The sequence below is a fragment of the Molossus molossus genome, unplaced genomic scaffold (genome assembly GCF_014108415.1).
Source record: "Molossus molossus isolate mMolMol1 unplaced genomic scaffold, mMolMol1.p scaffold_m16_p_3, whole genome shotgun sequence".
In the NCBI taxonomy this organism is placed as follows: domain Eukaryota; kingdom Metazoa; phylum Chordata; class Mammalia; order Chiroptera; family Molossidae; genus Molossus; species Molossus molossus.
This window is the reverse complement of record NW_023425366.1, coordinates 52006424-52021299: the sequence shown is the minus strand read 5'-3', so window position 1 is coordinate 52021299 and position 14876 is coordinate 52006424. Positions and strand designations below refer to the sequence as shown.

The following is a 14876-nucleotide window of genomic DNA, read 5'->3' as shown; positions in this document are numbered from 1 at the left end:
ATCCAATCCCCTGCTCCAAGTTTACATCTCTACTTGCATAACTGCCACTGCAGATGGAAAGGGCAAATCTATTCTACTCCACATCCTCACCCCTCACCTTTACTGAACTCATACTTTACATGTATTCTTTCACTTTATTCTCATAGCACCTCCATGGGGAGGAATTAATACTATGCCTGTTTTACAACTTATGAAACTGACAAAGAGAGGAGTTAAGTAGCTTGTATAAGAACTGAGCTGTTAAGTAGCAGAGCTGAGATACAAATCCAGTCTTTACCTCCAGATGTCAGGCTCTTAGCTGCTGTACTGTCTCCTTTATTATTCAGTCGCCTGGCTGACACCTGTTTCCTTCCTAACTCCAATTCCAGATAGAACCATCAGTGACATTAAACATGCACTAAGCATTCACCATGTGCCAGGGCCATGCTAAATGCTTTACAAGAATAATTGCCTACCCCACAGCAACCTCATGACACAAATGTTCTTTTACCCACTTTGCAGAGGAAGACACTGGCTCAGGAGAGCTAAATAATGTCTTCAGAGTCACAAAACTACTAAGAGACAGAGTGGAACTTGAACTCCAGTGTCACTGAATCCTAGGCCCTTGGACTACTGAGTCTGCTTCTACAACATATCACATCTGCCCGGCCGGTGTGGCTTAGTGGACTGAATGTTGTCCCATGCACCAAGAGGTCACTGGTTTGATTCCCAGTTGGGGTACATGCCCAGGATGCAGGCTTGATCCCCAGCAGGAGGTGTGCAGGAGGCAGCCGATCGGTTTCTCTCTCATCCATGTTTCTATCTCTCCCTCTCCCTCTCTCTAAAATCAACAAAAACACACCTGTCTGCTTTTAGATGTCACCTATCAAGCCCAGGCCCCATGTATCACTCATCTGGGGTTCATCTTCCCAAGTTTGTCTTCCCCCAGTGTCCCCTGACACTCAACTTGCCCAGAAGAATTGTACTAAGCCAATGCTGATACCACTTTTCCTGCTCAAAAGCCCCCAAGATCACCTATCATCTATAAGCTTCAATTTTGTGGCCTGACATCCAAATCCACCTTGGCCAGTCTTAATTGTCTCTTCCCCTACACATTCTCCAGCCAAATTGAACTCCTTGTTCTTCCTGATATGCCCTAGTCCTGGTGCCTCTGTTCACCTTCCTTCCACTTAAAAAGTCCCTTTAATATCTGAATATAAAGAACCCACTCATTTTTCTAGGACCAAGTCCAAATGTGACTTCCTACATGAAGCTTTCCTTGGTTCTTCCTCATTTAGAGGCAATTCCTTACTTCTCTGGATTCTCTTAGCATTTATCTCTCACAACCCTTAGAACCGGCCATCTAGCTTTATGGCTATGTGGGTTCTTATCTCTCTTGCCAGACCCCTGGCCCTTGGAGTTCACTCATCCTTCTGCTCCCACAATGCCTTGCATAAAATAGCTGCTTAATAAATATTTGAGGCATCAAATTCATTCAAAGTGTTAAAGATTTTTACAGGTTTTCTCATAATTATTAATATAACTGTTTATCTTTAATTTTCTGAGAATTCATAACAGAAAAAATAGCCTAAAATGAAATTGCAGTAATGATTTTTTAAAGCTGTCTAGTCAATAAAAATGTAATAAGTATCAGTTATTGGGCTGCTTGGTTTGAATCCAATCAACTACTCTAGCATGTCATTATCAGAAATGGTTTCCTTCAAACTATTTTTTTCATTTCACAAGAAACACAAATGCAATGCCCCAATCTGGAAGGAACAGCTGAATAAAACAACTGCACAGTCCTGTCACCTTGGTAAAACTGCTAGTAACATGTTAATGTGTTTTATTCTTCTGCAATTTTTACATTCCTCTAATAATAGTCTAAGTTGTCTTAAGTATCAACATTTAACATTATGGACTTATAAGTTAGGCTGTAAGATCTAAATATGGACTTTTTAGCAGAAAAAAACACTTTACAAATGTCACTCTTCTATTTCACCAATTGTTAGAACCATGGCAGATTTACTTTTAGAATCTTAACCATTCCCCATTCCCTCAAGAAAGATAGCTAATGAGAGCCCAAATAGCTCGGGGGGGGGGGGGGGGCGGTGGTGGAGAACACAGCCTGACTGATGACCGAGTGCTGGTTGGAGCTAAGGGAAGGAATTTTACTTTCTGCTTTATACAACATTGTACTGTCCTAATTTTTTATACTAAGCATAAGTTACTTTCATAATAAAAAATAAAATTGCTTACATTTTGCACTCAGCCTCTTTAATTAAAATAAACAAAATCTCCAACACAAAGACTGATATAATGCCCAATTCCAGAAAAACCTAGAAGGAAATATAGCCCTTATCCAGTCCAACTCCATCATTTGACAGGAGAAAAATGAGTCCCAGAGTGGCTTGTCCACCACCAGATCGTGGCTATGGCGGCTTACGTGACTCCAGCCTTCTCAACAGCCCTTCTGCCGGCAAAGCACAAGAGCTATCAGGACCAACCCTCTGAGCTGGCATCCTATCAACTAAATGGTGGGACTGGGGAGTGCACAAGTGGGTTCTGGGGATTGCCTCAGCCTCTCTGGCTGTGGTATAGTCCGCTCACAGAGTTGTCACTATTGATGGGTGACAGTGACATGCCTCACCTATACCAGCAGGCTTCCCTGATTTATGTGCCTGGACTTGCTAGTAGCATCACCCAGGTGCTGCCTTTGAGGAGAGCAATGCATGCATTACTTCATTAGCAAGGTAGATGGCTGGACTTGGAATCAGTGCCTTGAATCCAACTCAGCTCCTGCCATGATGCCACTTTAGGTTTAAATTTGGCATGGAGAAGGGGGTGTGGGTAAAACTGGGTAATAACAACCAAACTTGAAACAGTTAGGGCACCTGTTTGTCATCCTTGGGGGTTGGAGAAGGGAAGGATTTGGCTTAGTTTGGGCTAAGTGTCTATTTTAAATAGCTGACCTTCAATACTTCAGAAGAGATCCAGAAACCAAATTTGAGCTTTTGTTTTGCTGCCGTGGACTCATTAGGGCTTTCTATTTCTAAAGGCTTGAACTTCTTTCTTTTCTACAACCTGAATCTGTTCCTTTGCTGGAAAATGGATGAGGTGACCATTAATGTCCCCTTTGACTTTAATATGCTATGATGACATGAAATACAGTGAAACATTGATTGACCTCTGAGTGAACCAGTTGTTCTGTTTAATTGGATTTTCTTGTTAACCAAAGATTTAGAAGAAAATGTTGAAAGTCATACATGTATGCTTATGATTAAAAATAACAGTAATGTATCAAGCTTCTTCTTCCACAGTACAGGGGTACTAACTCTACCAGATTCACTACCTAGATTTGAAAATGCGTGCAGCATTCATCAGCATGATCTCATACTTTTTGTGCTCACAACATACTGTAGGCAGGGCAAATATAAATGTCCATGTTTTACAAATGAGGCCCCACACTTCAACAAGGCAAAGTGACCTGCTGAGGACTACACAGCTAGTAAGGAGCAGATTGGAGCCCAGAGCTCCACCCATGGATGCCAGTCATATCTGGGGACATGGGTGCTTCCTTGCAGGCCTCTCTTCTGGCCCATCCCTTCACCAGAGCCAGGCCTTCCATATCCGGGCCTGAGTGCTTGCTGACACTTGGGCCAACGTTGGCTAGTTCCCGCCCATGAGCTCTAGTGCTGAGGGTAAGCCAGCCTGCTTTCCCAGCAGAAGCAACGTTGGCCTCCATATTATTTTCCTATTGGTGCTACAACAAATTACCACATATTGAGTGGCTTAAAACAACACAAATTGACCTCACAGTTCTGCAAGTCAGGAAATGGATCTCAGTGTTGGCAGGGCTGCGCTCCTTTCTTGAGGCTCTGAGAGAATGTTTTTTGCCTCTTCCAGCTTCTAGAGGAGATGTCCACATTCTCGGGCTTGGGGCCCCTTTCATCTTCGAGGCCAGCAAGGGCTAGTCTTTCTCACATTGCATCACTGTCTCCCTCTTCCACATTAAAAGGACACTCTCCTGCCCTGGCCGGTTTGGCTCAGTGGTTAGAGCATCAGCCTGCAGACCAGAGAGACCCGGGTTCGGTTCCTGCTTAGGGTACGTACCTCAGTTGCAGTTTGTCCCTGGCCCCGGTTGGGATTGTGTGGGTGGCAACCACTCGATGTGTCTCTCTCATGCTGATGTTTCTCTCTCCCTCTTCCCAACTCTCCCCCTCCAGCTCTATCTGAAGATAAATGCAAAAATGCCCTTGGGTGAGGATAAAAATAAATAAATAAATAAAAGGACACTTTCCTTACCTTATGGTTAGTTGGTGAGTAACTTAATTCTATTTGCAATTTTAATTCTCCCCTGCCAGGTAATACACTGAAAGGTTCCAGGGATTAGGACAGAGACAGTGGGGAGGGGGGATTATTCTGCTTACTGGCTGGTGCAGCTCTGAGATGGGGGGGGGGGGGGAGTGTGGTGAGAGGTATTTGCTTGTGAGACCCTCTTCCCCAGAAATTAATACTTTAGTGGGGTTCCTAATCTTTCCCCTCTTATATCTCAGTCTCTCTGCTCAGCACAGGGAGCACTCAGACCTCTCTGAGACAGATACCTGGAAGGTGGGCATGAAGGATGCCTCTGGGGGGAAATCAGAGGCCTCCACAGTTCTGAGAACATTTGTAAATTTGTGCACTAACAAGGATCCTGCTGACCAGGAAGGCCAGGTGATGATGTCTGAGGAGCTCATCAAGCTTCTGGAATCAGATGTGAATTAAAATATATGCTTACAACAACCTTAAGCTCTATGAAATCCAGTTTCCTCATCAGTAAAATGAGGATAATACATATCTTACAGGGTTGCTTTGAGGAGTAAGTACAGTATTATTCAGGCAAATTCTGACAAATAGTTTCAACTCAGTAACTATGATTTGTTTCTCTTATCTGAATGATTAGCAGACATGGAGACACTTGGTCCATGCCAAAAGGTCCTTGAAATTTGATCCAGTCAAAAACATCCATGTTTAGAAAACATTCCTGGGCCTTGGCCGGTTTGGCTCAGCAATTAGAGTGTCGGCCTGCAGACCAGAGTCCCAGGTTCGGTTCCAGCCATGGGCACGGTTGCAGTTTGTCCCCAGCCCCGGTTGGGATCGTGTGGGTGGCAACCACTTGATGTGTCTCTCTCGCGTCAATGTTTCTCTCTCCCTCTTCCCACCTCTCTCCCTCCAGCTTCATCTGAGGATAAATGCAAAAATGTCCTCGGGTGAGAAAAAAAAAAAAAGAAAACATTCCTGGGTTCAAATAGTCCATAATGTTTACTTAGACTTTTGGTTTACAGTATTAATACATAAAAAATATCACCCTGGCCAATTTGGCTCAGCGGTCAGAGCATCGGCCCACAGACCAAATAGTCGCAGGTTCAATTCTGGTCAAGAGCATGTACCTCAGTTGCGGTTCGGTCCCTGGCCCTGGTCGGGGACGTGCGGGAGGCAACCAGTCTATGTGTCTCTTGCATCGATGTTTCTCTCTCTCTCTCCCTTCCACTCTGTCTGAAAATAAACTGGAGAAAATCCTTGGGTGAGGATTAAAAAAAATTAAAAAATACTATGTTTTATTGTCCCAATAATTATGTAGAGGCTATATAGTGCAGTGCCAATAACTCTTCTTGCCTCAGTAGCCTAGCTGGCCATACACAGCTCATGGAGTGGAGTAGATAGGTTGGTGTGAACCAAGTGTCTCCATGGATATTCTGGTACAGAACCAAGTATCAATGATCTTTTGGCAGGGAACAAATGTCTCCATGGGCATTCTGGACAAAGCCAAATGTCCTGCACGGATCTAGATGGGAGCACAAAACCAATCCAAAGGACCTCGGAAAGAGCAGGCTCCCTGGGATAATTCCTCAGAGCAGATGCACAAAAATCACAAAGGTTTGCCAATTTGTTTTCCTTCACGATAGAAATACCTTTCTACCAAAATATAAATTTGATACCTGATTTGCCAAATGAACTAATCTAATCCAAATACAGTATGACTTGTGACTACAAAGTAATCTAACTGATCTTACAAGTAAATATATTAAAACCTGGCCATCCAAGTACTTTCCCTTCAAAGTAGTCACCCTGGAAGATAGTTATTCCAAAAATGCTTCCATGATTAGAGCACTTCAGGAACTCTTTTTAAAGCAGTTCTCACAGTTGTTGGCACACTCTTTAAAACTTCCTTTGAGCTGGCAAATAGTCGTCCTTCCAAGAAAAATTTGATTTTTTAAGAGAGCTGACAGTTATTCATAGCCCAGACTGGTGAATGGATTAACTAAATTAACTTTTCTGAGTAATGCAGTGTGATTATAATAAACCAATGATAATGATTTTTGTGTAGTTCATAAATTGACCTTGATAGTGTTGTATATTAAGGTTAAGTAAAGGTAGCATGGTCATAGTAGAGATTAAAGCTCATTTTAGTGGGTTTATGATGTGAATGAATTCAGATAGCACTGGGAGTCATTACACACTGAAATAGCACTGAATGTTTTTTATGAAAATCTTAATTATGTCATTCTCTGAAATCTGATTTCACAGTATGAAAATGAAGGCTTTAAGGGGAAGCATTAAATGCTAATGAAAGCTTTATTATCTCAGTACATATTCTCCTGGGCCTCTGGTCAAGACAAGGAATGATCAGGCGCGTGAGCTGGCAGCCGTCCTGGCCTCTGAAGCCTACCAGTGCCTGGGAGCTAAGTAACACTGTCACGTGTCAAAACACGTCCAATAACATTCCACAAACTTCTTGTCTTTTGCTTTCTGGGCAATGAAATATCATGGCATTTTAACATAGAGGAACGAAGACAGCTTTTTCTGGAAGAATCTCTGGGGAGTCATTCTTACTCAGAAGACATTGTTTGCCTCCATTCACATTAACTCCTCCAAATGTGTCTGCGTCTCACCCTCTAGAGCAGTGGTCCTCAACCTTCCTAATGCCGTGACCCTTTAATACAGTTCCTCGTGTTGTGGTGACGCCCAACCATAAAATTATTTTCATTCCTACTTCATAACTGTAATTTTGCTACTGCTATGTTTTAGGTGACCCCTGTGAAAGGGTCGTTCGACCCCCAAAGGGACTGTGACCCACAGGTTGAGAACCACTGCTCTAAAGGCTTTCTGATTTACCTGTTCTCCATCAAGTCCAATTCCAGTGCCCTGATTCATGTTGCTTTTTTTTTTCGGTATTTTAATGATCTAGTGTTTAGATTTAGAACCAAAAACAAACAAACAAACAAACGTCTAAGCAAGCAGAGTTACTATTATTCTCAGGTAATTAGAAAAAATGCATAATTAACTGAGGGGCTGCAGCATCAGTAAGGTTTTACTCTTGTCCACGTATCCAAATCCCTCTAACAGATGACTAGAATTTTTTTGAAGGCAGAGTTTATAAGATTACCCTAAAGATCTGTTTGGAGAGAGATCTAAAAACATTAAACAACAAAAAAAACAAACTGAATGGCACCTTCCCCCTAAAGGACTTTGGCGTGTGAAAAAACTTTTAAATGAACAAAAACTATTTTGGATTAATACTCTTTGGAAAACTATCAAGGCCTTCACATGATTACTTGGCCTTTACATTCTACCAGATACTGTCAAAGAAATGAATGTAAGCTCCAAGAATGCGGGGGGGGTGGGGGGGGGGTGTCTTACCTGGTTTGTTTACTGCTGTATCCCAAGTGCCTAGAATGTGCCTGGCCTGTAGGAAGCACTTCATGGATATCCGCTGAAGACGTACATCTGTGGAAAGATCTTCATATAAGAGTATCTGAAACTTAGTCCTTCTTGGAGTTCTCTCTGCAGCTCCCTTGTTCCCACAGGGTACTGAGAAACAGGGTGGACCTGCTAGATCTCCCTATCATTCTTCAGATAATTCCTTTTCCCAAGACATGCAAAATCCATGCCTTCCTTGAGGGTCATTCACAATAGTTTCACTGTCTTTCTCATTACCAATATCCTACTCATTCTCCAATATTCATTTAAAAATCCAGCTCATGCTCGGCTGGTGTGGTTCAGTTGGATGAGCTTTGTCCCATGCACCAGGAGGAGGTCGCTGATTCGATTCCAGGGCAGGGCACATGCCTGGGTTGCAGGCTCGATCCCCAGTAGGGGGCATGCAGGAGGCAGCCAATCAATGCTTCTCTCTCTCTCCTTCTTCCTTCCTCTTTGTGAAACCAATAAAAACATTAAAAAAAGAAAAAAAGAAAAAGAAATCCAGCTCCCGATTCATTCTTCTGTCCACATCTTTCTCCTACCATCGCCTCAAGGAATGAAGATGGCTCATCCACTTAACTCAACCTCCCTGGCTCCAATAACCACCATCTCCACTCCAGTATTCTACTACAACTGCGCCCTTGATAATGGTAGCATGGCATAATAATACTAATAATTTCTAATAGTTGGCTTATGCACTGGACACAGTGCTAAGTGCCGCATAGGCCTTATTATCTCATTTAAACTTTCCAACAACCCCATGAAGACAGTAAGGTACACAGACTAAATAAATTTTTAAACATCACTCAGGTCAGAAGTAGTGGATCTGTCATTTGAACCCTGGTCGGTCAGACTCCTTAACCTGGGCTCTTAACCATCCCATTGGGATGAAAAAAAATCAAGATTTAAACCCTACCTCTGCCACTCTGTCACATGAGCTTTTTGACCTTGAGCAAAATTACAACCTCTCTAAGCCTGTTTTCTAATTTCTAAAATACTGTCAGGAACAAAGATAATATATGTTAAGTGCCTAGCACAGTGCCTGACATACGACAAATGTGTGTTCCATCCATCTGACCACCAAGCACTTACTGAGCACCTCCTAAGCACCCATCTGTGGTAGGTACTGAAGACACAGCAGTGGATACGAAAAACCAGGTCCCTGCCTTCATGGGTCTGCACAGTACCTGGCAGGTGCTCAATAAATATTTGATAAATGAAACAAGCCCTCAAGGAGGTCTGCCAGCCTCCACTCTACGTCTCATCAATCAGCCATTTACCCTGCTATAAAACAATCTAATGAGGGCCCTCCCTGCTTAAAATCCTTGATCATCAAAAAAAAGATAAAATCTAAATTTCCTTGCACGATATGCAAGAATGGCTGTATATAAGTGGCTCAGTTCCCCTCCTCAACCCACTCACTCCACCCCCTTTCCTTTAAGCAGTGAAAACCTTTCTTCATATGTAATCTAATTGGAAGCCTAAACTGAAAACCAGATCAATACTGGTAACCTATTCTGGTAACAGGTGTGAGAAACAGTCGCCAGTTTGGCATGCTAACCCTTTCTACCTCGTCAAGCATGTGCACATGCAACACAGCTGCAGCTCCTAGGGCAATACCACAGGTTCTGCCAAACAGTTTGAAAACCAAGCTTTAGATCAATGATTTTTTAACTGCAGGACACACTCCCTTATGAAATCAATTTAGTGGTTGGAATCAGTGATTTAGAAAACAAAAATAAGAGCGCATTACATGAACTAATGGCTAAGTAAAATCTGTTATATGTGCACACTCATGTACTAAGCTGTGATATAAATTGTATTTCTTACTGTGGATCATGGCCAAAATGATTTGAAAGCCACTGCTTTACATCCTCTATGTAGCCTCAGTTCCTTCCATGTTTCCTCCGTCACACAAAACTCCATGCGTTATCAAACCACTTACAGTCCCCCAAACCCATCTTGCTCTTCCACTTCTTCTATGCCTGTGAGTGTATAAGCCAGGCCATCTGCTAGGCACTAGGAATGCAACGGTGAAAAAAAACAAGGTCTTGCCCACATGGCATTTAAGAATCTAGACAGGCAAGGATGATACTAGTCACACCAATTAATATAGAACTATGAACCAAAATACACACTCTAAGAGAAACTAAAAGGGTTTTCAAGAACATTTATCAAAGGCAATAGTCTAGGGGGATACATGTGGCACCCCCGAAGAAGAATCTATTAGCAGAGATCTAAAGAATGCGTCTGAGTTAACTAGGTAAAAGGGTAGAGGAAGAGCATTCCAAACATAACAGAATATAAGCAATCCTGGGATGCGAGAGGGCGTGGCATGGTTGAGAAACTGAAAAAGAGGCCAGCATGCCAGAACCCAGAGAAAAAATGGGAGAGAGATACAAGATAAGACTAGAAAAGTTAGCAGTGGCTAGACCAGGTAGGGTCTTATGGGCTAGGATTTTGTTTTCTGTCCTCAGAGTCACGGGAAGCCACTGGAGGATTTAAACAGGAGCTGTGAAGACACTATGCCCGCAGTGTGGATGGACTGGAGACAGGGAGGAGTACAGGGAGATCAGTTAGGAGGCTACTGGAACAGTCCAGGCGAGTGATGAGTGCACTGATTTAACACATTGGAAATTACAGGGAAGGGAAGAGAAGGTGGTGGTACTGAATAAAGGCTGACTCCTGGGTTCTGGCTTACACAACTGGCTATATGGTGCTGCCAACTGAGAGTAAACCGGAAGAGACCAGATTTGGAGAAGACTGTAGGTTTGAGCTTGGCTAAGTTGCATTTACAGTGGCTCTGAGTTAGGTATGTATCTTGACTAAAAGAACCTGGAACTCATGGGTATGTAGACATTCAATGAAACTGGGCATATGAGTGTGAGGAAAATGTCTCAGGTGAAGCCCTAAAGGCCTCTCCACTTTCTGGTGTTATATTCCTACTTGTTATAAATATGTATGATTACACCTAGTTAACTACACAATTATACCTACTTTAAAGTTCAAACATATAAATAATAAAAAGTAAAAGGCTGTTCACTCCTTGGGTAATTAATATTAACAACTTAATATGTACCCATATTTTTAAAATAAGATTATGCTATGCACACTTTTCTATAACCTTTTTTTTTAATCAGCAACGTAGTGAGAATATTCTTCTATATTAGGGTATAGATGGTTATATCTCACTCACCTTAAGAGCTACAAAGTATTGTATGGTAGGACTGTATCACAATTTAAACAATCCCCTGGCAGACAGTTACCTTCTCATCAACTGTTCCCCTTCTGCCTTGCTCACTGAACCCTGAACAGCAACATGGTCAGCCTCAGGTGATGGGTCATGATTGGCTTAAGTCAACTGAAACCTTCCTGTTGCCCACATTTTCAACTTCCCTTGTTGCAGTGGGTACTCATGTTATCGGGTTCTGGCTAATGACCCAAGAAGAAGTGTGCTATGAGAGCTTCTGAGTAAACTTTTGCTTTCCTGATAAAAGAGAACTAACATGAATATTACTCTCATTACCCATTTCCCCTGTTTTGGACATAAATGTGATGACTAAAGTTCCAAAAGTCACTCTGCAACTACAAAGCCATAGCCATCACTAAGAAGAGTACAGCAGAAAGTCAGAGTGAAAGCCTGGGCTGAGACAAATAGACATACACATGAACACCAACTCATTTTAAAGAATCCAAATGTATTTCCAACTTTAAAGTCTAAACAAGTAAAATAAAACATTATGAATCAAAGATTTAGAGACATAAGTGATGCCCTACAAAAATAAAAAGCATATTTGGAATATGATGTTAGAGAAAATACTTTCAACTGTTCCTGAGAACATGTTGGGTCCAGAAATGCCTTTCTAGCTCCCTGCCAAGCACATCCCTCTGTCCTGCAATTTGACAGGGTGGCCTTTGTGCAAAATCTCTGATACTTCTTGCCCTACCATGTTTGAGATTTCTACCTTCTTTTGCTTGCAATTTGAAAATGTACCAAATTAAGAAATAAACTTTTACATGAAAAATTGAAAGATACTTGATTCGGGTGAACCATAACTTTTCTTAAATTCATAACTAGAATAAAAATGAAACATCAAAAGTAAAAACTGTTTAAAAGCAGAAAAAAATTCCTCTTTTCAGGAAAAAATGCTTCCTAGCTTTTTAATTCTATAAAACAATGTGTTATTTTACTCTGATGTTGATGGTTTCTTCTGTTCTCAATTTTACCAGCTTCTCATGTTCTGACAAAAATATAAGATGTTAGATTTCTCAAATTCAGAAACTTATAGCTCCACTTAAACACTTAAAGGCTATTAAATTAATACATTTATACTGTGTGAATAAACTATAATTTAAAATATTAGACAACAAAACAATTTTATGTGTAATCCAAATTGTACATAATTCATGTCTATGATTCTAAACAACCAGAAGTTCACATTTCTTCTACTTTTACAGTTTACAAAGTGCTGTTATATACATTTTCTATTTAAGACAGACATATAGATGTTATTCTCATTTCACAACTGGAAACAGACCCAGACATTATTCAGTGCTCTAACCACTATACAGTGTAGCCCTGAGACTTTGATCTGCAAAGGGTTTTAATAACGTAAATGTCACATATATTTCCATTTCTATCACCATTTTCAAGTTTCCATTTTCTTAACCAAAGAAAACAATAAAAAAGTTTTCTGCAATCCAATAATAAAAATGGGAACTACAGCCTAGCTGGTGTGGCCCAGTGGGTGAGCGTTGACCCATGCACCAAGAAGTCCCCGGTTCAATTTCCAGTCAGGGCACACGCCCAGGTTGTGGGCCCAATCCCCAGTGGGGGGCATGCAGGAAGCGGCCAAACAATTGTTCTCTTTCATCGATGTTTCTCTCTCTCTCCCTCTTTCTTCCTCTCTAAAATCAATAAAGAACTTTTTTTTTTTTAATGGGAACTATAGAGACAGTATACTAACCTAATGAGTAAGATCTACCAGAAGCAAAGTCTACTATGGGAGTTCTATATTGTTACCTACATATAGGGCACCAGTACCAAAACCATATTTAGATGAGTAATTTTTTTTCTAATTTAGAGAAAATAGCAGGAAACTCCTGTTGCCTCCAAGTCTAATGTATGTGTGTGTGTGTGTGTGTGTGTGTGTGTGTGTGTGTGTGTGTTAGGGTGTGTAGATGGCCAGGAAGTAAACAGAAAAACACTTTATCCAGATCTAGAGTTCTAAGGCCTCTAATTATCCCAGTTTAGGCTTAAAGGAATTTAACAATCTGGTCACATGTCCCATCTTTAGTAACAAATTTACTTTTCTTTTCCCACTCCCTTTTCTAAGTGCCCTATACCATTTAGACTAGAAATTCCAACAGGTAGCCTTTCTTTCTGAACTATCTTCCCTACTGTATTTTTTTTCCCCCAGAATTCTCCTTTCCTATTCTAAATCTTGAAGACATTTCTTTACAGTAGATGAGGGAGCTACAGCTTATATTCACTGCCAGAAAAGGGTCAGTTCCAGCATTAATTTCCCAGCAGAGAGCTGAGAGAAAAGTCAAACAGAAAAGAAGAGTGATAACTGGCAGCGTAGTGACACCTGTGCTCAGAAAGCTACACTGCAGTTCTCCAGTATCTGAGGTTAACCTTTCCTTACTGCTTGGCCAGCTTCAAAAGAAAAATTCTGGTTGGTAGTGAGTTCAAAGCAGACCAGTATGTTTCAATCATTGGTTCAATGAGTCACTCTTTTTGATGTTACAATTTTTTTATTGCATTTGAGAACATTTCAATAAATACTTGAGTTTGAGGCCTTGGCTAGGTAACTTGTTTGCAGTAGAAATCAGATTTATCTGGCAAAACTCCATTGCCAGCAATGGGATTTATCAAAACTACAAATGCCAGCACATTGAATATTTCAATACTGTACTCAATTGTTCATATCTAAATAATTCAGCTATGAAACAAACCAATGCAAATGCTTAATATATAGTACAAATCAACAGATTCTTCACAGAAGAAAACAATGAAAGACTAATTTTCTACGTGTCACCTGTTGGTTAGTTCTTCAACAATATTACTTACATTATTTCAAGGATAATAAAATTTATGCACCACTACCCATGTTTCTCAACATTTTTTATCTAGTTCTAAAGGGCATAAACAAAAATGTATCTAGTCAGAACTGTTTTTATAAACTTTTGATTTTTTTTTGTTGTACATCTTACAATAATGAATATATGGAGACAAAGACAAGTGTACATTTAAATCATTAGTGGAGATATAAATTTTGCCTATATGGCTAGTTACTTATGTGGGTCTTACAAATGACAAGATAAAATAACAAAGTTTGATAAGCTCATCCATGCCCTGTAAACTTTAATCCACTCGCCGAATAACTTGGTTCAGTCATTATTTATTCGTTTTAAAAAATGTTTTTTAAAAGCTACAAACCACACTTTATTATACATTTCTGAATCATGAGGGGGTAAATTGTGATACAGTTCCCTCATGCCACTGGCCCTTTTGGAGGGAAAAGTTCTGCAATGAAATAAGAATTTCCAGACTCTGTAAAAAGGTTAAATTGTGTTCTATGACTAACCTTCAATCTACAGTCCCTTTGACCCAAGGCACAGTTCCTGGTGCATCTTTTTGAGGTTTAGTTTCTGGGAAGTTTTCAGCAAACCTCTCGCGCGCTTTCTCCCAGTTCTTCTTACTCTTGGTTTGGAGAAGATGAACATCTTCTATTGAGGATGGTTTGCCTGTCCCCAAGCCTGCATGTGTTCGTCGAAGCTGAAGCTGGATCTGTTACCAAAAGTTGAGCAGAGGACTTATTTATTGTACAAAGCACACTGAAATCTGCTATGTCCAATTTGGTATTTCAACCATAATTCTTTGATTTAGAAAAGATAGCTGACTCTACAAAAAAGAGTGCTCCTGCCCAGCCGGTATGGCTCAATGAATTGAGCATTGTCCCATGGACTGAGGTACCAGTTCAATTCCCAGTCACAGCACATGCCCAGGTTGTGGGCTTGATCCCCAGTGGGGGGCATGCAGAAGGCAGCCAATCAATGTTTCTCTCTCACACTGATCTTTCTATCTCTGTCCCTTCCTCTCTCTTTCTAAAAAATCAATAAAAAAATATATTTTTTAAAAAGTGCTCCTT

The 14876-nt window shown here is 40.9% G+C and overlaps 1 protein-coding gene across 8 annotated transcripts in view; it reads right to left on the bottom strand.

Moving 5' to 3' along the window:
* AGGF1 (angiogenic factor with G-patch and FHA domains 1) overlaps nt 1–14876 on the bottom strand; it is a 119790-nt gene that overhangs the window by 77615 nt on the left and 27299 nt on the right. For 6 of the 8 annotated variants that reach the window (XR_004961639.1, XR_004961640.1, XR_004961641.1 and 3 more), the window contains exons 14-15: nt 14313–14515; nt 7663–7749 (exon numbers count right to left, since the gene is read on the bottom strand). Coding sequence is in view for 2 of the 8 variants with exons in the window: in XM_036278994.1 (XP_036134887.1) it covers nt 14315–14515 (201 nt within the window). In the remaining 6 variants the exon portion in view is untranslated. Of the gene's footprint in view, nt 1–7662; nt 7762–13465; nt 14516–14876 lie in introns of those variants that run through there. The other 2 variants (XM_036278994.1, XM_036278995.1) reach the window with 2 other exon arrangements.